We start from the raw sequence: 24,562 nt of genomic DNA, 5'->3' as shown, positions 1-24,562 counted from the left end.
CATTCCCCAAATCATTTCATGTGGCCCGTCACATCTTTTTAATGTGGCCATCCACATCCTTTTAATGTGACCCTAAATGTCATTTTATTGTGACTCGCCAAATCATTTTATGTGGCCAGCCACATCATTTTAATGTGACTCGCCACATAATTTTATGTGGTCCGCCAAATCATTTTATGTGGCCCGCCATATCATTTTAATGTGACTCGCCAAATAATTTTGTGGTCAGTCACATCTTTTTAAATTGGCCAGCTACATCATTTTAATGTGACCCTCCATGTCATTTTAATGTGACTTGCTCCGTCATTTTTTGTGGTGCGCCATTTCCTTTTATGTGGCCCGCCACGTCATATTAATGTGACTCGTCATATCATTTTATGTGGTCCGTCACATCTTTTCAAATTGGCCAGCCATGTCATTTTAATGTGACCCTCCATGTCATTTTAATGTGACTTGCCACATCATTTTATGTGGTCCGTCATCTCCTTATGTCACTCGCCAAATAATTTCATGTGGTCCGTCACATCTTTTCAAAGTGGCCAGCCACATAATTTTAATGTGACTCGCCACATAATTTTATGTGGACCGCCATGTCATTTTAATGTGACTCGCCAAATCATTTTGTGGTCAGTCACATCTTTTTAATGTGTCCAGCCACATCATTTTAATGTGACCTTCCACATAATTTTAATGTAACTCGCCACGTCATTTATGTGAATGTGAATGGCCAAATTATTTCATGTGGCCCGTCACATCTTTTTAAAGTGGCCAGCCACATCATTTTAGCGTGACTCTCCACATAATTTTATGTGGTCCGCCAAATAATTTTACGTGGCCCGCCATATCATTTTAATGTGACTCGCCACATAATTTTACGTTGCCAAGTCGCATTTCTTAATGTGACCCCGCCACATTTTTTTAAAAGTGGCCCTCCACATAATTTTACGTGGCCTGTCACGTCATTTTAATGTGAATCGCCAAATCATTTCATGTGGCCCGTCAGATCTTTTTATAGCAACCAGCCGCATCATTTTAATGTGACTCGCCACATAATTTTATGTGGTCCGCCAAATCATTTTATGTGGCCTGCCATTTGACTCGCCAAATCATTTTGTGGTCAGTCACATCTTTTTAATGTGTCCAGCCACATCATTTTAATGTGACCTTCCACGTAATTTTAATGTAACTCGCCACATCATTTTATGTGGCCCGCCATATCATTTTAATGTGAATGGCCAAATCATTTCAGGTGGCCCGTCACATCTTTTTAAAGTGGCCAGCCACATCATTTTAACGTGACCCTCCACGTAATTTTAATATGACTCTCCACATAATTTTATGTGGTCCGCCAAATAATTTTACGTGGCCCGCCATATAATTTTAATGTGACTCGCCACATAATTTTACGTTGCCAAGTCGCATTTCTTAATGTGACCCCGCCACATTTTTTTTAAAAGTGGCCCTCCACATAATTTTATCTGGCCTGTCACGTCATTTTAATGTGAATCGCCAAATCATTTCATCATCACATCTTTTTAAAGTGGCCAGCCACGTCATTTTAACGTGACCCTCCACGTAATTTTAATATGACTCTCCACATAATTTTATGTGGTCCGCCACATCATTTTTATGTGACTCGCCACATCATTTTATGTGGCCAGGTCGCATTTCTTAATGTGACCCCGCCACGTTTTTTTAAAGGTGGCCCTCCACATCATTTTATGTGGCCTGTCACATAATTTTTAAAGTGGCCAGCCAAATCATTTTATGTGGCGAGTCACATAAAAATGATGTGATCCACCAAATCATTTTATGTGGCCCGCCACGTAATTTCAATGTGACTCACCAAATCATTTTGTGGTCAGTCACATCTTTTTAAAGTGTCCAGTCACGTAATTTTAATGTGACCTTCCACGTCATTTTATTGTGACTGGCCACATAATTTTATGTGGTCCGCCAAATCGTTTATGCGAGTCACATTGTCATTTTAATGTGACTCGCCAAATCATTTTGTGGTCAGTCACATCTTTTTAATGTGGTCAGTCACATCTTTTAATGTGGTCAGTCACATCTTTTTAATGTGGCCAGCCACATCATTTCATTGTGACCCTTCATGTAATTTTAATGTGACTCGTCATATAATTTGATGTTGTCCGTCACGTCCTTTTACGTGGCCCGCCATGTCATTATGTCACTTGCCAAATAATTTTATGTGGTCCGTCACATCTTTTTAAAGTGGCCATCCACATCATTTTAACGTGACCCTCCACGTAATTTTAATGTGACTCTCCACATAATTTTACGTGGCCCGCCACATCATTTTAATGTGACTTGCCAAATAATTTTATGTGGTCCGTCACATCTTTTGAAAGTGGCCATCCACATCATTTTAACCTGACCCTCCACGTAATTTTAATGTGACTCTCCACATAATTTTACGTGGCCCGCCACATCATTTTAATGTGACTTGCCAAATAATTTTATGTGGTCCGTCACATCTTTTTAAAGTGGCCATCCACATAATTTTAACGTGACCCTCCACGTAATTTTAATGTGACTCTCCACATAATTTTACGTGGCCCACCACGTCATTTTAATGTGACTTGCCAAATAATTTTATGTGGTCCGTCACATCTTTTTAAAGTGGCCATCCACATCATTTTAACGTGACCCTCCACGTAATTTTAATGTGACTCCCCACATAATTTTATGTGGCCCGCCACGTCATTTTAATGTGACTTGCCAAATAATTTTATGTGGTCCGTCACATCTTTTTAAAGTGGCCATCCACATCATTTTAACGTGACCCTCCACGTAATTTTAATGTGACTCTCCACATAATTTTATGTGGCCCGCCACATCATTTTAATGTGACTTGCCAAATAATTTTATGTGGTCCGTCACATCTTTTTAAAGTGGCCATCCACATCATTTTAACGTGACCCTCCACGTAATTTTAATGTGACTCTCCACATAATTTTATGTGGCCCGCCACGTCATTTTAATGTGACTTGCCAAATAATTTTATGTGGTCCGGCACATCTTTTTAAAGTGGCCATCCACATCATTTTAACGTGACCCTCCACGTAATTTTAATGTGACTCTCCACATAATTTTACGTGGCCCGCCACATCATTTTAATGTGACTTGCCAAATAATTTTATGTGGTCCGTCACATCTTTTTAAAGTGGCCATCCACATCATTTTAACGTGACCCTCCACGTAATTTTAATGTGACTCTCCACATAATTTTACGTGGCTCGCCACATCATTTTAATGTGACTTGCCAAATAATTTTATGTGGTCCGTCACATCTTTTTAAAGTTGCCATCCACATCATTTTAACGTGACCCTCCACGTAATTTTAATGTGACTCTCCACATAATTTTACGTGGCCCGCCACATCATTTTAATGTGACTTGCCAAATAATTTTATGTGGTCCGTCACATCTTTTTAAAGTGGCCATCCACATCATTTTAACGTGACCCTCCACGTAATTTTAATGTGACTCTCCACATAATTTTACGTGGCCCGCCACGTCATTTTAATGTGACTTGCCAAATAATTTTATGTGGTCCGTCACATCTTTTTAAAGTGGCCATCCACATCATTTTAACGTGACCCTCCACGTAATTTTAATGTGACTCTCCACATAATTTTATGTGGCCCGCCACATCATTTTAATGTGACTTGCCAAATAATTTTATGTGGTCCGTCACATCTTTTTAAATTGGCCATCCACATCATTTTAACGTGACCCTCCACGTAATTTTAATGTGACTCTCCACATAATTTTACGTGGCCCGCCACATCATTTTAATGTGACTTGCCAAATAATTTTATGTGGTCCGTCACATCTTTTTAAAGTTGCCATCCACATCATTTTAACGTGACCCTCCACGTAATTTTAATGTGACTCTCCACATAATTTTACGTGGCCCGCCACATCATTTTAATGTGACTTGCCAAATGATTTTATGTGCTCCGTCACATCTTTTTAAAGTGGCCATCCACATCATTTTAACGTGACCCTCCACGTAATTTTAATGTGACTCTCCACATAATTTTACGTGGCCCGCCACGTCATTTTAATGTGACTTGCCAAATAATTTTATGTGGTCCGTCACATCTTTTTAAAGTGGCCATCCACATCATTTTAACGTGACCCTCCACGTAATTTTAATGTGACTCTCCACATAATTTTACGTGGCCCGCCACGTCATTTTAATGTGACTTGCCAAATAATTTTATGTGGTCAGTCACATCTTTTTAAAGTGGCCAGCCACACCATTTTAATGTGACTCGCCACATAGTTTTATGTGGGCAAGTTGAATTTCTTAATTTGACCGCGCCACATTTTTAAAAAGAGGCCCTCCACATCAATTTATGTGGCCTGTCACATATTTTTAAAATGGCCAGCCAAATCCTTTTAATGTGACTCTCCACATAATTTTACGTGGTCCGCCAAATCATTTTTTATGACCAGCCAAATAATTTTATGTGGCCCGCCACATCGTTTTAATGTGACTCGCCACATAATTTTACGTGATCCGCCAAATAATTTTTGTGGCCCGCCATGTCATCTTAATGTGACTCGCCAAATAATTTCATGTGGTCAGTCTCATCTTTTTAAAGTGGCCAGCCACACCATTTTAATGTGACCCTTCACGTCATTTTAATGTGACTCGCCACATAATTTTACGTGGCCAAGTCGCATTTTTTAATGTGACCCCGCCACATTTTTTAAAAAGTGGCCCTCCACGTCATTTTAATGTGACCCAGCACATTTTTTCAGTGGCCTACTACAGCATTCTATTGCAGGCCGCCACATATTTTTTACGTGGTTCTTCATGTCATTTTATTGTGGCCCACCACAAAATTCTATTGCATTCCGACGCATCTTTTTAAAGTGGCTCTCAACATCATTTATAGTGGGATAGTCACACAAATCATTACACATCATTTGATGTTATTATAGTGTGGAATTTAAGAGAGTGAACAGACGTATGCCTTTCTTTAAGTGGAGGTGGAGTGGTAATTGTTTTTCTGCCTGACACAACAACTCAGATATGGTAAGACTAGCGAGCAGTGGAGAATATGAAGTGATATACTTTTTGGAAAGTGTTCATGGAACTTGTTTCCGCCGATACTGGTGCTTCACCTTCTTCTTCCTGTCCTTGTTTCCTGCAGGCTGGCAGTCAGGAGAGGAGCGGGGAAGATGGCCTCTCCATCGTTCACCCTGGACGCTCAGCAGAGGTTTCACGACAAATGGCTGAAGGTGGACTTACAGGTGCGTGGTGGAGGAACTTTCCTTTTACCTGGCCCTGCAAGGCCTGGAACTCATACGCCTCAAGAAAGTACCTCATTGTTTCTTACTGCATGTAAATGTTGATCCTTTTTCATACACGTACTGCACGCAATCACATGTTACCCATCATGCTAAAAATATATTGTCGTACATTTTCTTGTTAAAAATTGAAAAAAAATACTTTTTATCTGCTTGACTTATGATTTAAAAGAACATGTTGTGGTAAAATTGTGACATTTACTGTGTTTTTTACAGCACTTTACTCCAAATGGAAAAAGCTGTTTTGTGGTAACCATTAACAGTAATATCACTGTAAAATATGCAGTTGTTTTTACTGTAGAAAACTGGCTGAGCAGCCAGTTTTCTACAGTAAAAAAAACATTTTTTTAGTCATGTAAAAAAACAAAAAAAAACAGTATATTTTACAGTAAAATTATGGCTACTGAACTGCCAGTTTTTACTCTTAAAAACTGTGCTACGGTTTTGATATTAACAGTAATACACCATAAAATATGCAGGGTTTTTTTGTAAAAAAAAATGGCAGCTCAGCCAGAATGTTACAGTAAAAAAACATCTTTCTAGTCATGTAAAAAAAAAAAAAACAGCACAGTAAATTTGACAGTAAAAAACTGGCAGCTCAGTTGCCCGAATTTTACTGTGGTACCGTTTTGATTTTAACGGTATCACACCATAAAATATGCAGTTGTTTTTACTGTAGAAAACTGGCTGCTCAGCCAGAGTTTTACAGTAAAAAAACATTTTTTTAGTCATGTAAAAAAAAAAAAATCCCAGTAAATTTTACAGTAAAATTATGGCTACTGAGCTGCCAGTTTTTACTCTTAATAACTGTGCTACGGTTTTGATATTAACAGTAATACACCGTAAAATATGCAGGTTTTTTTTGTAATAACAAAAAAAGGCAGCTCAGCCAGAATTTTACAGTAAAAAAACATATTTCTAGTCATGTAAAAAAAAACAACCAGCACAGTAAATTTTAAAGTAAAAAACTGGCAGCTCAGTTGCCCGAATTTGACTGTGGTACCGTTTTGATTTTAACGGTATCACACCATAAAGTATGCAGTTGTTTTTACTGTGGAAAACTGGCTCTTCAGCCAGTTTTACAGTAAAAAAACATTTTTTTAGTCATGTAAAAAAGAAAAAAAACCACAGTAAATTTTACAGTAAAATTATGGCTACTGAGCTACCAGTTTTTACTCTTAAAAACTGTGCTACGGTTTTGATATTAACAGTAATACACTGTAAAATATGCAGGGTTTTTTTTTGTAAAAAAAAAAAAAAAAAAAAAAAGGCAGCTCAGCCAGAATTTTAAAGTAAAAAAAATCTTTCTAGTCATGTAAAAAATAAAAAACAGCACAGTACATTTTACAGTAAAAAAACTGGCAGCTCAGTTGCCCGAATTTTACTGTGGTACCGTTTTGATTTTAACGGTATCACACCATAAAGTATGCAGTTGTTTTTACTGTGGAAAACTGGCTCCTCAGCCAGTTTTACAGTAAAAAAACATTTTTTTAGTCATGTAAAAAAGAAAAAAAAAACAGTAAATTTTACAGTAAAATTATGGCTACTGAGCTACCAGTTTTTACTCTTAAAAACTGTGCTACGGTTTTGATATTAACAGTAATACACTGTAAAATATGCAGGGGTTTTTTTTGTAAAAAAAAAAAAAAAAAAAGGCAGCTCAGCCAGAATTTTAAAGTAAAAAAAATATTTCTAGTCATGTAAAAAATAAAAAACAGCACAGTATATTTTACAGTAAAAAAACTGGCAGCTCAGTTGCCCGAATTTTACTGTGGTACCGTTTTGATTTTAACGGTATCACACCATAAAGTATGCAGTTGTTTTTATTGTAGAAAACTGGCTGCTCAGCCAGAGTTTTACAGTACAAACATTTTTTTTAGTCATGTAAAAAAAACAAAAAACACAGTAAATTTTCCAGTAAAATTATGGCTACTGAGCTGCCAGTTTTTACTCTTAAAAACTGTGCTACGGTTTTGATATTAACAGTAATACACCGTAAAATATGCAGGTTTTTTTTTGTAAAAAAAAAAAAAAAAAGAAGCAGCTCAACCAGAATATTACAGTAAAAAAACATCTTTCTAGTAATGTAAAAAAAAAAAACAGCACAGTAAATTTTACAGTAAAAAAACTGGCAGCTCAGTTGCCCGAATTTGACTGTGGTACCGTTTTGATTTTAACGGTATCACACCATAAAATAAGCAGTTGTTTTTACTGTAAAAACTGGCAGCTCAGCCAGAATTTTACCATGAAAAACATTTTTCTATTTATGTAAAAAAAGACAAAAATTCTGGCAACTGAGCTACCAGTTTTTTTAACTGTAAAAACTGTGGTACAGTTTTGATTTTAACGGTACCACGCCATAAATTATGCAATTGTTTTTACTGTAAAAAAAAACTGGCAGTTCAGCAAGAATTTTACCGTGAACATTTTTTTTAGTCCTATAAAAAAACCCAGTACATTTTACAGTAAAATTCTGGCTGAGCTGCCAGTTTTTTTGCTGTAAAAGCTGTGATACCGTTTTGATTTTAATGGTATCACACCATAAAATATGCAGTTGTTTTTATTGTAAAAAAAAACTGGCAGCTCAGCCAGATTTTTACTGTGAACTTTTTTTTTTCTTCTATCCATCCAGTCATCCATTTTTCTAGACATGTAAAAAAAAAAGCACAGTAAATTTTACAGCAAAATTGTAGCAACTGAGCTGCCAGTTTTTAAAAATGTAAAACGGTGGTACTGTTTTGATTTTAACGGTACCACACCGTAAAATATGCAATTGTTTTTACCGTAAAAAACCGGCAGCTCAGCAATAATTTTACCGTGGAAAAAAAAAAGTTTTTAGTCATGTAAAAAAAGCCAGTAAATTTTACAGTAAAATTCTGGCTGAGCTGCCAGTTTTTTACTGTAAAGAAACTGTGCTGCCGTTTTGATATCAACACAATATCAACAATTTTTACGGTAAAATCTGCAATTGTTTTTAGTGTGAATTACTACTGTTTCTTACGGTAAAATGTATGGTTGGTTTTTTTCACGGTGGGAAAACTTCATTTTTTACGGTAAAATCTATGGTTGTTTTTAGGGTGCATTACTATATATGGAAAAACGATATCACAATTTTTTATTGCTAAATCTACAATTGTTTTTACGGTGAATTACTGGGAATGGGGAAAACGTTACCACTGTTTTTTAGGGTAAAATCTACGATTGTTGTTTTCACGGCGAATTATCTTAAATGTAAAAACTATACCTTTTTCTTTTTTTCTGGTTAGTTTGGTGACCAACTTAACCAGTTTTTTAATGTTGTCATTTTTGTACAATTGGATGGATAACTTGCGTTGAGATTAAGAGTCAAGCAGATATTTAAAGTAATATTTTATTTTTCAACAAAAATAAATATTCAAAGTATGATTATATAATGGTAATTAGGGCTGCAACTAACGATTAATTTGATAATCGATTAATCTGTCGATTATTACTTCGATTAATAATCGGATAAAAGAGACAAACTACATTTCTATCCTATCCAGTATTTTATTGGAAAAAAAACAGCATACTGGCACCATACTTATTTTAATTATTGGTTCTCAGCTGTTTGTAAATGTGGCAGTTTATAAATAAAGGTTTATTTAAAAAAATAAAATTAAAAAATTAAAAATAATTTTTGAAAAAAAAAGCCTCTGCGCATGCGCATAGCATATATCCAACGAATCGATGACTAAATTAATCGGCAACTATTTTTATAATCGATTTTAATCGATTTAATCTATTAGTTGTTGCAGCCCTAATGGTAATGTTGAAATTTAAAATTACTTTTTTCTGTCAAAATGGAAAGACCGAATACATTTAGTAAGAAAAATAAAGTACTTAACAGATACATATTATTTCATGGGCCATATAAAATGATGTGGCGGACCAGATTTGGCCCCCAGGCCTTGATTTTGACACCTGTGTCCCACACGGTCGACACCATGTTTGTTTACAATGAGCAATGGAAGTTTATGACGGGCTTTACTGAACAGTACATAGGAGAAAATGAGCACTTGATTTGCTTACCCCAACCTGCCCACAGCACAGTGCGGGTATTCTCCCTCCATTTAAAAATAAAAAAGTTTGTCAAATGTATTTTTAATGTAATCTGATTTATTGTTGCCAATTCTGGGTATGATATTAATGGTGCACCCCTTCCCATGAACTGTCTTGTTGTGCTCAAGGATGGGGGAGGGTCACAAAGCAGGAAAGGCTGCATGTTGAAACGAGTGTTATGTTTCCTCCTTCGTCTCCAACAGAGTCGGTTTTGAAAAATATAATCCGAAAGGTTGTGAATACCTAAAATAGTGACGGTAAATTTGCAACACTATGTCTTTTTTATTCTCTGGCAGACCAGGCGTGTATGAGCTGTGTCAGGAATCAGAGTTGTAATGCCATCTACTGTTGGAGGTTGTAACTACAAGCTACATAAAGTGTTTAAATAGATCAATGTTTGGTAAACACGGCAGTACCAAATTTTTCGGACCATGGGGCACACCGGATTATAAGGCACATTAAAGGGGTCATATTATGATTTTTTTTCTACATTTAAACACTTCCTGGTGGTCTACATCAGTGTTTTTCAACCACTGTGAGATACAGTCTGGTGTACCGTCGGAGATTATCTAATTTCACCTATTTGGGTTAAAAATATTTTTTGCAAACCAGTAATTATAGTCTGCAAATGATGTGTTGTTGTTGAGTGTCGGTGCTGTCTAGAGCTCGGTAGAGTAACCGTGTAATACTCTTCCATATCAGTAGGTGGCAGCCGGTAGCTAATTGCTTTGTAGATGTCGGGAACAGCGGGAGGCAGCATGCAGGTAAAAATGTATCTAATGCTTAAATCAAAAATAAACAAAAGGTACGTGCCCCTAAGAAAAGGCATTGAAGCTTAGGGTAGGCTATGCAGAACAAAACTAAAACTGAACTGGCTACAAAGTAAACAAAAACAGAATGCTGGACGACAGCAAAAACTTACTGTGGCGCAAAGACGGCGTCCACAATGTACATCCGAACATGACATGACAATCAACAATGTCCCCACAAAGAAGGATAAAAACAACTAAAATCTTCTTGATTGCTAAAACAAAGTAGATGCGGGAAATATCGCTCAAAGGAAGACATGAAACTGCTACAGGAAAATACCAAAAAAAGAGAAAAAGCCACCAAAATAGGAGCGCAAGACAAGAACTAAAACACTACACACAGGAAAACAGCAAAAAAACTCCAAATAAGTCAGGGCGTGATGTGACAGGTGGTGACAGTACACCTACTTTGAGACAAGAGCTATAGTGATGCATGCTTGGTTATGCTTTAAAGTCATATCCAACAATTGCGACGACGACTTTTTACTGTCAACTGAGTTTCGTTTTTTAATGATGTCTGCTGGTGGTGTGCCTCCGCATTTTTTCAACGCAAAAAATGTGCCTTGGCTCAAAAAAGGTTGAAAAACACTGGTCTACATAACATGTAATGGTGGTTCTTTGGTCAACATGTTGCATTGAGGATGTTTTACAGACCATCTTCAAGTCGCTTTCTGTCCGTCTCTTTTTGTGGGCCCTTTTATTTTCGTGCCTCCACTTCGACAGCGTCTTCTCCCCGTCAGCTTTGTTGTACCGGTGTCAAAAGGTGGAGCTGACTGTTTTAGTGACATTCAGACTTTACTTCAATCAATAACGGAGCAGCATCTCCTCATCCGTGGCTCACTACTGCAACAACAACGCCGTGAGAAAACGTCCTACCGGAACTCTCTAATAACTTAAGTTTGGTGGGTGAATTATGTAAACTCACTACACCGGTAGTTTTTAGCGCTTCCATAACGAGTCTACTGACAGATATAAGTTAGAACTTAACGTCACTTTATATTAGAAATGGCAACAGCGGAGGATGAATGCCCCATAAAAAGAAGATAGAGAAAAAGAAGGACTTTCTCGACCACAATGGCGGACTTGCGCACATTTTCAGGACTTATGCAGATCCCAAACACACATCAGCAGGTACCAGAGGGTAAGAAAAGACGGTTTTGCATAAGTTTGCGAAACAAAACGTCAGTTAATGTCTGCTAATAGGTGCTATTTTGTGGTCCTTATACACACACCATATTAATACCGTATGTTGAAGCACAGTACGTCTGACTATGGTAGCCGACAATCCATCAAGCGGTGTGTCTTTGTAGCTTACCAAAGTCGTACAGATTTTTGAGTGCTGTGTGTAATGTTCTATATTCTCAATGTAAGATTTGGTGTTCTTTACTGGCGTCATCTCGCAGTCCACAAATATCTCTTATGTGTGACTGCCATCTACTGGTCACGCTTATCATTACACCATCTACCGAATAAAATAGCTCAGAGGTCGGTAAGCACAACCAGAATTATTCCGTACATTAGGCGCACCGGGTTATAAGGTGTACTGTCCATTTTTTGAGAAAATGGAAGTATTTTACGCGCGCCTTTTATAGTCAGAAAAATACGAATACGAACGTACAGTACTTTGCATTTTTAAGATCTTCTTTTGTTCGGCAGTGGGCGTTCTCTGCCGAGGGACTGAGCGAGATGTGGAATGAAATGGTGAAGGACGAGGAGATCACGTTCAACGGTGAAGAGTCGACTCACCCAGGTACCCAGTGGTTGACGTGTGTGGATGTTCATGAGCGCAGTGTGCACGTACAGAATGTTCCACTACTATATGTGTTTACATCACCACTACTACTCCCCACATACCGTGATGTTGTTCTAATCCAGGGGTTTCAAACTCATTTTAGCTCGGGGGCCACATCGGAAAAAATCTATTGTAAAATTCACAGCGTGATAACTTAGAAATAAAGACAACTTCAGATTATTAGTATTATGTTATATATATTGTTGTTAGACCAAGCACGTTCTGAACATATACAAATCAGGTTTTTTTACACTTATATTTATTCAACTTCTCCTTCTTCTTCTCCAGATTTTGGTGCGCTCTACATTCCACATTTTTTTCACCCGATTCAAACCATTCCACCTTCAACATATTCCACTCATCCTGCACATTTAAACTATCATTTTTTCAAGATAGAAAAAATTCGAGGAATTCACAGAATTCCCCGTTTTTTCAAACCCTTTTTTGACCCTTTTTTCTGGCGACTACTCCTTCGACATTTTTCAACCGTTCCACCGTCCGAACATTATTCTTAATCAGGACAAAAAACTAAGTTGTTTTTCGAACTGGAAAAATGATTGGTTTTCCTGAAATTCCAGGAATTCCTTAATACCATTTCTCAATTAAAATGTTACTACTTCAACATTTCTCAACTGATTTTTTAAAATTCCAACACCAACCATTTCAACTTATTCAGACTACAGATGTCCGATAATATCGGTCTGCCGATATTATTGCCGATAAATGCTTTAAATTGTAATATCGGAAATTATCGGTATCTGTTTCAAAAAGTAAAATTTATGACTTTTTAAAACGCCGCTGTGTACACAGACGTAGGGAGAAGTACAGCGCGCCAATAAACCTTAAAGGCACTGCCTTTGCGTGCCGGCCCAATCACATGATATCTACGGCTTTTCACACACACAAGTGAAAGCAATGCATACTTGGTCAACAGCCATACAGGTCACACTGAGGGTGGCCGTATAAACAAGTTTAACACTGTTACAAATATGCGCCACACTGTGAACCCACACCAAACAAGAATGACAAACACATTTCGGGAGAACATCCGCACCGTAACACAACATAAACACAACAGAACAAATACCCAGAACCCCTTGCAGCACTAACTCTTCCGGGACGCTACAATATACACCCCCTCCCCATGTTAAAAAAAATAACAGGCATGTTAAAAAAAATAATGCACTTTGTGACTTCAATAATAAATATGGCAGTGCCATGTTGGCATTTTTTTTCCATAACTTGAGTTGATTTATTTTGGAAAACCTTGTTACATTGTTTAATGCATCCAGCGGGGCATCACAACAAAATTAGGCATAATGTGTTAATTCCACGACTGTATATATCGGTAATTAATAGTTGGACAATATCGGAATATCGGATATCGGCAAAAATTGGTCTCTGATTCAGACCATTCAAGTTTTTTGCCATTTTCAAAAAAATTCCCGCTTTTCCCGAAAATCCCAAATTTTTGGGAAATTCCCATTGAAATGAATGGGACATTCTTCAAAGTTCCACAACTCCCACGTTTTTCATCTGATTCAAACGGTTCCAACTTCAAAATATTCAGCCTGTTTGGGAATTGTGTGCTCTACTTCAACAATTATTTTAAAAAAATTCCAGGATTTCCGTTCAACGTCAGCATTGGAGCATTCTCATGCAATTCCTTCAGGAATTGCCTCATCTAGTTATTTCTACTGTATATATTTTGACATTGAATAGATGAAGGAAGTTAGCTAATGCTCCCAGACCCCCATTAAGTGCAAATCACATGCCTGGAGAATGTTCTGTACTGACAATAGAGGGGGAAAAAAATCATGTTTTGCGTCAAAGTATCGACCCTTTTGAGAGACCTATCCCTAACACCTTGTTTGACCAACTTCCAGAAGACTGTCCGGGATGCTTCGGGAGCCAGAAGGACGAAGCCAACGACAAGGAGAAGAAGGATGAGGAGGAGGCGTCCACGGCCGTGCACCACTCCATCATCGAGACCTGGGATTGGGGCCGGCAGCCAGGTGAGAGCGCACGCCCTTTAATTGATCACATGACTTGCCGCCGATGGGGTCGTTTTCCAGTGGGCAGAACAAACTAAGAGGATGGAGCAATGATTGGAACACGGCTGTCTTTGATGGTGTGCATGAGAAAATGAGAAGAAAAACTATTTGACCTTAAATACAACACCACAGCAACTAGGGATGGGCACCGAATCCGGTACTTTTTTGGCACCAACCGAATACCGCCGGTCCTACCGGGCACCGATGCACTTAAAATCCAATTAAGCCATGCTTGCGCGCCTGGTTGCCGACTCATTTTCAGCACTTGCCGATCACTCCAGCAGCACTGAGCGCAAACTCTGCCATACTCGCTCTGGGTCGTGTTGCCATTTCCACTACCAACAAAGAAATTGACTCAAAAAAACGCTCCAACGTAGGTAAAGTAAGACTCCACTTTTCCAAAAATGCGCTAGCTTGATGCTAATATACATTGGCTTTGCTGTTGACATGCTACTGATTATCATTAGCGATATTACATGGCGATCTCAACTCCTCCAAATGTGTCAATGAAAACTACACCTAAGATGCATGTTACACTCAAAAGAGCTGGTGTGTAATAAGTACAATACTTACAGTATTAACACTTTGTAGCGTCGTGTACTGTTACCGATTCCCAGGCAGCGTATGGGTTCAGATGTGAAGGGTAGCCATCCCTAGCAGCAACACAACCAATGTTGTAATTAGGGATGTCCTATAATATCGGACTGCCGATATTATCGGCCGATAAATGCTTTAAAATGTAATATCAGAAATTATCGGTATCTGTTTCAAAATTATCGGTATCTGTTTCAAAAAGTAAAATGTATGACTTTTTAAAACGCCGCTGTGTACACGGACGTAGGGAGAAGTTCAGAGCGCCAATAAACCTTAAAGGCACTGCCTTTAAGCTTTTGGCCCTATCACATAATATCTACGGCTTTTCACACACACAAGTGAATGCAAGGCATACTTGGTCAACAGCCATACAGGTCACACGGAGGGTGGCCTTATAAACAAGTTTAACACTGTTACAAATATGCGCCACACTGTGAACCCACACCAAACAAGAATGAAAAAACACATTTCGGGAGAACATCCGCACCGTAACACAACATAAACACAACAGAACAAATATCCAGAACCCCTTGCAGCACTAACTCTTCCGGGACACTACAATATACACCCACCTCAACCTCCTCATGCTCTCTCAGGGAGAGCATGTCCCAAATTCCAAGCTGCTGTTTTGAGGCATGTTAAAAAAAATAATGCACTTTGTGACTTCAATAATAAATATGGCAGTGCCATGTTGGCACTTTTTTCCATAACTTGAGTTGATTTATTTTGGAAAACCTTGTTACATTGTTTAATGCATCCAGCGGGGCATCACAACAAAATTAGGGATAATAATGTGTTAATTCCACAACTGTATTAATCGGTATCTGTTGATATCGGAATCGGTAATTAAGAGTGGGACAATATCGGGATATCGGCAAAAAAGACATTATCGGACATCTCTAGTTGCAATAGTGCTGATACATCATTTTCCACAGCAACAAGTGAGGAGCAACATTTTATAGCGCATGCAGAGCTCCATAAGAATCGTGTGGAATTAATAAAACGCACATTAGGGGGTTGCCTACAGCCATAGATGAAAATAGACCCTGAAACTGCCGTGTTGCTCCAAGTTAAGACCAGGTCACCTCTCTTGAGTCCACTGAAGAGGTTATGAAGTCCCCCTTTCATATTGTCTAGTATTTCTATGCAGTTATTTATCAGTGTGTATGTTGTTGTTGTCGTTGCTGCTTTGCTACACAATCTTGTCGCTCCCTCACCATGCCTGGTCACATGACCCGCCTAAATAACTCTTTTCATGGCGACATATTGTTGGGCCGTGACCAGGAGGAGGGGTCTTTCACCCGAGAGCACCGTCACTGCTGGGTGGGTCGCTGCTATGCGGCAAGGAGATAAGCTCCAGAGTGACGGTGAGGGGCGTGCGTGGGGGCAAGAGACAGGAAACGGCATCACCAGGATTGCAACTGGATGAGCGCTGTGCTGCGCACTTCCTGTCAGGTTCTTTGAATCACATGTTGCCCGCATTCACCTTTAAACTCCTTTTCCACTCAAACAGGGTGGCCGACGTGCAGCTGGTTTTTAACACAGCAGCACATTCTACAAATACTGTTAAAAAAAAAAAGAAAAAGAAGAAGAGACAAAGTTTCATTGTTGACTCTAGTAACACAAAGCTGCCATACAGGATGTTTTTTTTCTTTAAAACTGTCATTGCTCAAAAATAATAATGAATCAAAATAGTGTTTTTTATGAATTGTTAAGGCTACAATTACTTCGCATCAAATATTCCACTTTGTAATATTGCATATTTTGTGTTTGCCATAAAAACAGTTTTCTATGACAAAAGAGGCATAAAACAATCAAAAAAACATAAAACTTACAATTGACGGATGGCAGTTGATCTAGAGATTTAAACGTTAAGAGTAAAAATAAGAATACATATTTATGACTTAATTGTAACACATATTAGTGCAGTGTTTTTCAACCTTTTTTGAGCCAAGGCACATTTTTTGCGTTGAAAAAATCCGGAGGCTCACCACTAGCAGAAATTATAAACTCAGTTGACAGTAAAAAGTCATTGTCGCAATTGTTGGATATGACTTTAAAGCATAACCAAGCATGCATCACTATAGCTCTTGTCTCAAAGTAGGTGTACTGTCACCACCTGTCACATCACACCCTGACTTATTTGGAGTTTTTTTGCTGTTTCCCTGTGTGTAGTGTTTTAGTTCTTGTCTTGCGCTCCTATTTTGGTGGCTTTTTCTCTTTTGTTGGTATTTTCCTGTAGCAGTTTCATTTCTTATATTTCCCGCATCTACTTTGTTTTAGCAATCAAGAATAGTTCAGTTGTTTTTATCCTTCTTTGTGGGGACATTGTTCATTGCCATGTCATGTTCGGATGTACATTGTGGACGCCGTCTTTGCTCTACAGTAAGTCTTTGCTGTCGTCCAGCATTCTGTTTTTGTTTATTTTGTAGCCAGTTCAGTTCTACTTTCGTTCTGCATAGCCTTCCCTAAGCTTCAATGCCTTTTTTTAAGGGCACTCACCTTTTATTTATTTTTGGTTTAAGCAAAAGACACCTTTTTACCTGCATTTACAAAGCAATTAGCTACCGGCTGCCACCTACTGATACGGAAGAGTATTACACGGTTACTCTGCCGAGCTCTAGACACTCAACAACACCACATCATTTGCAGACTATAATTACTGGTTTGCAAAAAATGTTTTTAACCCAAATATGTGAAATTAGATCATCTCCCACGGCACACTACACTGTATCTCACGGCACACTAGTGTGCCCGCGGCACAGTGGTTGAAAAACACTGTAATAGTGGGACCCATTTGGATCCCTGAGAATTTTAGTGGGATTTATTTTTTTAAACTGTCATTGTTCAAAAAATTATAATAAACCAAAATCAATGTTGTTATGAATTATCAACATATTTAAGGCTCCAATTACTTCACATCAAATATTACATTCTGACATATTTATTTGGGTAAAATATTGCATGTTTTGTGTGTTTGCTGTAAAAACAGTTCCTATCATAAGAGGCATAAAACAAACATAAAAACGTATAATCGACGAATAGAAGAGATTTTAAATGTTAAGAGTAAAAATAAGAATACATATTTATGGGATCTGAGCAGAGGATGTCGTTGTGGTTTGTACAGCCCTTTGAGACACTTGTGATTAAGGCCTATATAAAAAAAACTTTGATTGATTGATTGATCATTTTAACACGTATGAGGGGAACCCTTTTGGATCCCTGAGAATTTTAGTGTAATTTAAATTTTAAACTGTCATTGCCTTAAAAATAATGTAATAAAATCAATGTTGTTATGAATTATTGACATATTGAAGGCTCCAATTACTTCACATCCAATATTCCACTTTGAAATATTTTTTGCGGGAAAATGTTGAATATTGTGTTTCTGCCATAAAAAACAAAGAGGACATTGTTTAACATAAAAATGTAACTTTATATGGACAGATATCCCTGAAGTTGATCTAGAGATTAATGCGTTGAAAGTAAAAAAAATCATATTTAATGTATGACCTATTTTTAACACTTTTATGAGTGGGACCCTTTTAGATCTCTAACAATTTGTATGTTTAAAAAAAACAAAAACAAACTGACATTGCCTAAAACAGGGGTCACCAACCTTTTTGAAACCAAGGGCTACTTCTTGGGTACTGATTAATGCGAAGGGCTACCAGTTAGATACACACTTAAATAAATTGCCAGAAGTAGCCAATTTGCTCAATTTACCTTTAACTCTGTTATTATTAATAATTAATGATATTTATCTTTGTGGAAACACTGATCATCTTAATGATTTCTCACAATAAATATACATAGAAACAGATAAATATCAATATGCAACACTTTATTTTTATATTTTCTCTAAGTGCACATTTTTCAAATTGAACATTTTCAAATGATCACTTCTAAGACAGTCTTGTGAAATCACAATATCCCATTTTAACTAGCTAGCCACTAACATTTTTTAACAAATCATGAATTACTTTGCACCATGTTTGTACAAATAATAACTCATGTAAAATACAAAAGTAAACTCTCAATTTTTTAAATCATGTCACACTTTGAACTGGACACCAAATCTGTTATCTGTTTCTTTGTCAGTTAGTGGGAAGCCTGGCATTGCACACTGTTAACTAGTGTGTTGTACTCTGGTGTGTAACTTGACACTGCAACTCTGAGTGAGTCTTGCAGATGTGCATCAGTGAGGCGTGTTCTGTGTTTGTTCTTGATGAAGTTCATGTCAGAATAGGCTGATTCACAAAGATAAGATTTTTCCTCATTGTTTGCGGAACCTTCTTAATCTTTTGGACATATTTTCACAGCAATCTGGCCTTAAGCTTGATTATGATAAATGTAAAATGTTAAGGATCGGAAATCTAAAGGGAACGTCCTTTCGAAAGGAATGCATAGTGCCTGTTTTGTGGACAGATGGACCAGTTAACATACTTGGTGTTGTTGTCCCAGAAAATCTGGAAGATCTAGGCTCAGTAAATTATGATAATCGACTAAGAAAGCTGGACAAAATTATGCAATTATGGAAAGGGAATTCCCTAACCTTGTATGGTAAAATGTCAATTGCCAACTCGTTAATTATTCCTCAATTTATTTATTTGTTTTTGTCATTACCAGCTCCATCACAAAACTTTTTTAAGATTTATGAGCGGAGGGTCTTCGATTTTGTCTGGAACGGCAAACCAGAAAATATTAAAAGAAAGGTTTTGTACAAAGAGTATGAATATGGGGGCCTGAAACTTCTCAACCTTGAAGCTATGTGTCTGTCTTTAAAAGCATCAATTGTTCCAAAGATGTATTTAAACATTGAGTGGTACACAAGTGTCCTGTTGGACAAAAAACATGTACTGTATCAAAAGAAATTGTATCCTTTTTTACAAGTGATCCCCTCCCAGAGAGTCTGCTGGGAAACATGGCGGGGTTCATAAAGGAAACAATCCACTCATAGTGGTGTTTTCAATTTTATGTGCCAGAAAAAAGAGACGATATTTTGCAGCAGTTAATATGGATGAACTCTAATATTGTAATAGATGGAAAGCTTTTCTTTTGGAAAAATATGTTTGAAAGAGGAATAATTTTTGTCAATATTATCAATGAGAATGGTAAAATGATGAAGTATGATGAATTTAGAACTATGTATGGTGATGCTTGCTCAAGCTTTTCATTTTATCAACTAATTGGAGTAATTGGGAAAAGATGGAAACAAATAATTAATTATGGAACTACTAAATTATTAGTTTGTAAACCTCTAATAAGAAATTCTAGTTGGCAAAAAGGAACTAAAATAAATAGAAAAATATATAATTTGTATTTAATAAAGAAATCTTTGAAGGCTGCCCCATACAACACATATGGAAAATGGGAGGACTTTTTTGACTGCCCGTTGCCATGGGATGCCATATTCAAACTAATCTATAAAACCAGTATCGATGTGCAAAATCGTTATTTTCAAATTAAATTTATTTATAACTTCTTACCCACAGGGAAAATGTTAAAATTATGGAATATGACAGAGTCAGATGATTGCCGATTTTGTTGTCAGGAGCCTGAATCCACCCTGCATTTGTTTTGGTATTGTCATATTGTGTCTTTGTTTTGGGTGGAAGTTGAAAAAATGTGTTTAAGGATTGGTTTGTTTATGAAGCTTAATGTGGTTTCTGTTATTTTAGGAGAGTTCATTGACAATCATGATTTAGTCAATTTAATTATAGTACTCGGTAAAATGTTTATTTTTAAGGCCAAAAACAGATATTCACTTAGTATTACTTTCTTTAAGACATTTATTCAGTATTTTCTAACTTCAGAAAGTTACATGGTTGAAAACGATAATGATGCCAAAAAACATTGAAAAAAAGATAAGTCCTCAAAGGCTTATTTTGAAAGTAGAATTATGTTTATAGATTATATGATATCTGTTGTTGTGTTCCCTAATTTGAGTGACCTGGACATAATCTGGACTGTACATAAATGCTTATTTTGAAAATGTAATTTTGTTTATAAATTATATGCAATCTGTTGTGTTCCCTAATTTTTTTCTGTGTACATGAATGAAGGGGTGTGTTGCTGAGTCCGACTTGGACATTATTTGGACTGGGTCTGGTTTAAAAAAAACCTTTAAACAAATCTAATATCATTGACAACCTGGTCTGTTGAAGATAAGGCCCTTTTTAAAAAAAAAAAAAAAAAATAAGATAAATAAATAAAAAACATTTTCTTGGATAAAAAAGAAAGTAAAACAATATAAAAATAATTACATAAAAAATAGTAATTAATGAAAATGTTAGTGGACCAGCAGCCTATACAAACATGTGTGCTTCAGGGACTGTGTCCCTTGCAGATGTGTTGTCTATGTTGTGGGAACCAGAATATTGGTAGCAGAAAGAAATAACCCCTTTTGTGTGAGTGGGTGTGGATGAGTGTGCATGGGGGAGGTTGTTTGGGTTGATGCACTGATTGAAAGTGTATCTTGTGTTTTTTCTATGTAGATTTAATTTAAAAAAAAAAAAAAAAAAAAAAAAAAAAAAATTGTTGTTTTTTTTTAAATTTTTTTTTTTTTTACATTTTTTTTTTTAGAACAGGCCCGCGGGCGACTCATCTGGTCCTTACGGGCGACCAGGTGCCCGCGGGCACCGCGTTGGTGACCCCTGGCCTAAAACATAATAATGCATCAAAATCAATGTTGTTATGAATTATTGACGTATTTAAATTTCCAATTACTTCACATCAAATATTCCACTTTGAAATATTTTTTGGGGAAAATATTGCATATTTTGGGTGTTTGCTATAAAAACAGTTTTCTATGATAAAAGAGGCATAAAACAAACAAACAAAAAAACAACCATAAAACTTACAATTGAGGGGTAGAAGTTAATCTAGAGATTTAAACATTAAAAATAAAAATAAGAATGAGTGAGACCCTTTTGGATCCCTGAGAATTTTAGTGGGATTTTATTTTTTTTAAAACTGTCATTGCCCAAAAAATAATAATGAACCAAAATCAATGTTGTTATGAATTACTGACCTATTTAAGGCTCCAATTACTTCACATCAAATATTCCACTGTGAAACATTTGTTGAGGAAAATATTGCATAATTTGTGTGTTTGCTATAAAAACTGTTTTCTATGATAAGAGGCATAAAACAAACATAAAAACGTATAATCGACGAATAGACGTTGATCTGGAGATTTAAATGTTAAGAGTAAAATTAAGAATAAATATTTATGGGATCTGATCAGAGGATGTCGTTGTGGTTTGTGCAGCCCTTTGAGACACTTGTGATTAAGGCCTATATAAATAAACTTGGATTGATTGATCATTTTAACACGTATGGGGGAAACCTTTTGGATCCCTGAGAATTTTAGTGTAATTTTAATTTTAAACTGTCATTGCCCAAAAAATAATGTAATAAAATCAATGTTGTTATGAATGATTGACATATTGAAGGCTCCAATTACTTCACATCCAATATTCCACTTTGAAATATTTTTTGTGGGAAAATGTTGAATATTGTGTTTCTGCCATAAAAAACAGGTTTTGCTTAAACAAAGAGGACATTGTTAAACATAAAAAATAAACTTTATATGGAGGGGTCACCAACCTTTTTGAAACCAAGAGCTACTTCTTGGGTACTGATTAATGCGAAGGGCTACCAGTTTGATACACACTTAAATAAATAGCCAATTTGCTCAATTTACCTTTAACTCTATGTTATTATTAATAATTAATGATATTTACACTTAATTGAACGGTTTAAAAGAGGAGAAAACACGAAAAAAATGACAATTACATTTTGAAACATAGTTTATCTCCAATTTCGACTCTTTAAAATTCAAAATTCAACCGAAAAAAAGAAGAGAAAAACTAGCTAATTCGAATCTTTTTGAAAAAATTAAAAAAATAATTTATGGAACATCATTCGTAATTTTTCCTGATTAAGATTAATTTTAGAATTTTGATGACATGTTTTAAATAGGTTAAAATCCAATCTGCACTTTGTTAGAATATATAACAAATTGGACCAAGCTATATTTCTAACAAAGAAAAATAATAATTTCTTCTATATTTTCCAGAACAAAATTTTTAAAATAAATACAAAAGACTTTGAAATAAGATTTAAATTTGATTCTACAGATTTTCTAGATTTGCCAGAATAATTTTTTTGAATTTTAATCATAATAAGTTTGAAGAAATATTTCACAAATATTCTTTGTCGAAAAAACAGAAGCTAAAATGAAGAATTAAATTAAAATGTATTTATTATTCTTTAAAATAAAAAAAATTAATTTACTTGAACATTGATTTAAATTGTCAGGAAAGAAGAGGAAGGAATTTAAAAGGTAAAAAGGTATATGTGTTTAAAAATCCTAAAATCATTTTTAAGGTTGTATTTTTTCTCTACAATTGTCTTTCTGAAAGTTATAAGAAGCAAAGTAAAAAAATTAATGAATTTATTTAAACAAGTGAAGACCAAGTCTTTAAAATATTTTCTTGGATTTTCAAATTCTATTTGAGGTTTGTCTCTCTTAGAATTAAAAATGTCGAGCAAAGCGAGACCAGCTTGCTAGTAAATAAATACAATTTAAAAAATAGAGGCAGCTCACTGGTAAGTGCTGCTATTTGAGCTATTTTTAGAACAGGTCAGCGGGCTACTCATCTGGTCCTTACGGGCTACCTGGCGCCCACGGGCACCGCGTTGGTGACCCCTGATCTAGAGATTGCTAAGGGGTGAAAAACAAAATGGTAAAGTTCTGTTTTTAAATCATGAGTACCGGTATACCCTACAACTCTAGTACCTCTTCATGAACTTTATATTTGTTTATATTTCCGGCCCTGGTGTAGTTGATGAGCTATGGATCGGACAATATGCCCACTTTGCACACACTTCATCAGCTGCCGTGATGCCGCTCCGACAGCCACGTGAAGCTTAAGTTGTTTTCAGAGCTGCTATTTTGGCCGTGGTGTTGCTCGTGACCCGATATGATATGATGATGTATCAGAACAACACCCGCTGCTCATGGGGAAGAGCAACATGTGCTTTCACGTTAGGCTCTAAGAGTGCCTAATAATTAGGGCTGGGTACACTGCAAAAAGTCAGTGTTCAAAAACAAGAAAAAAATATACAAAAATTAGGTGTATTTTATTTGAACTAAGCAAAATTATCTGCCAATATAACAAGAAAATTTGGCTTGTCAAAACAAGTCAAATTAGCTAACCTCAATGAACCCAAAAATACCTTAAAATAAGTATATCCTCACTAATAACAAGTGCACTTTTGTTGGTAGAAAAAAAAAAGACCTTTTTGCTCAATATGTTGAAAAATATTCTTAAATGAAGTAAATGCTAGTGCCATTATCTTGACATAATGATATGCGCTCGGCATTACATTTCTTGAATTCAGCAAACTTATACTAAAAACAAATTTATTGTTCTTAATGGAAAGTCAACAAGGCAAGCGCTTGTTATTCTCGGGGTCTCCCAGCCACTCAGGCAAATCATATGGTCTAAAAATGCATTTTTCCATCGATAACATGACATCATCGCGCCAAGTGCGTGCTCTTTCAGTCAATTAGTGCGCATATATACAGACCGGGCCCCGGCCAACATTTTTTGAATTGTAATTTTAAGGAATTTATCTGAATGTGCATGAACTACACTGCAAAAAGTGAAATCTAAGTAAGATGAAATATCTCAAATAAGGGTGATATTTGCTTATTTTCTGTCTGATAAGATAATTCTTCTCACTAAGCAGATTTTATGTTAGTGTTTTACTTGTTTTAAGGGTTTTGGTCCTAAATGAGAGTATTTCCTTGCCCGTATGTGGGCTCTGTACCGAGGATGTCGTTGTGGCTTGTGCAGCCCTTTGAGACACTTG

At 36.3% G+C, this 24,562-nt stretch overlaps 1 protein-coding gene across 8 annotated transcripts in view; it reads left to right on the top strand.

Moving 5' to 3' along the window:
- The window catches only part of herc2 (HECT and RLD domain containing E3 ubiquitin protein ligase 2), a 187,742-nt gene that overhangs the window by 7,813 nt on the left and 155,367 nt on the right, over positions 1–24,562 (top strand). For all 8 annotated transcript variants that reach the window (XM_062038932.1, XM_062038931.1, XM_062038930.1 and 5 more), the window contains exons 2-4: positions 5,192–5,291; positions 11,894–11,987; positions 13,916–14,044. In XM_062038932.1, coding sequence (XP_061894916.1) covers positions 5,220–5,291; positions 11,894–11,987; positions 13,916–14,044 — 295 coding nt within the window. In that variant the 5' untranslated portion in view covers positions 5,192–5,219. The remainder of the gene's footprint in view (positions 1–5,191; positions 5,292–11,893; positions 11,988–13,915; positions 14,045–24,562) is intronic.

Source organism: Entelurus aequoreus, linkage group LG27, assembly GCF_033978785.1.
Source record: "Entelurus aequoreus isolate RoL-2023_Sb linkage group LG27, RoL_Eaeq_v1.1, whole genome shotgun sequence".
In the NCBI taxonomy this organism is placed as follows: Eukaryota; Metazoa; Chordata; class Actinopteri; order Syngnathiformes; family Syngnathidae; genus Entelurus; species Entelurus aequoreus.
Note: the sequence above shows the minus strand (reverse complement) of the source record. Positions and strands in the feature narration are given on the sequence as shown.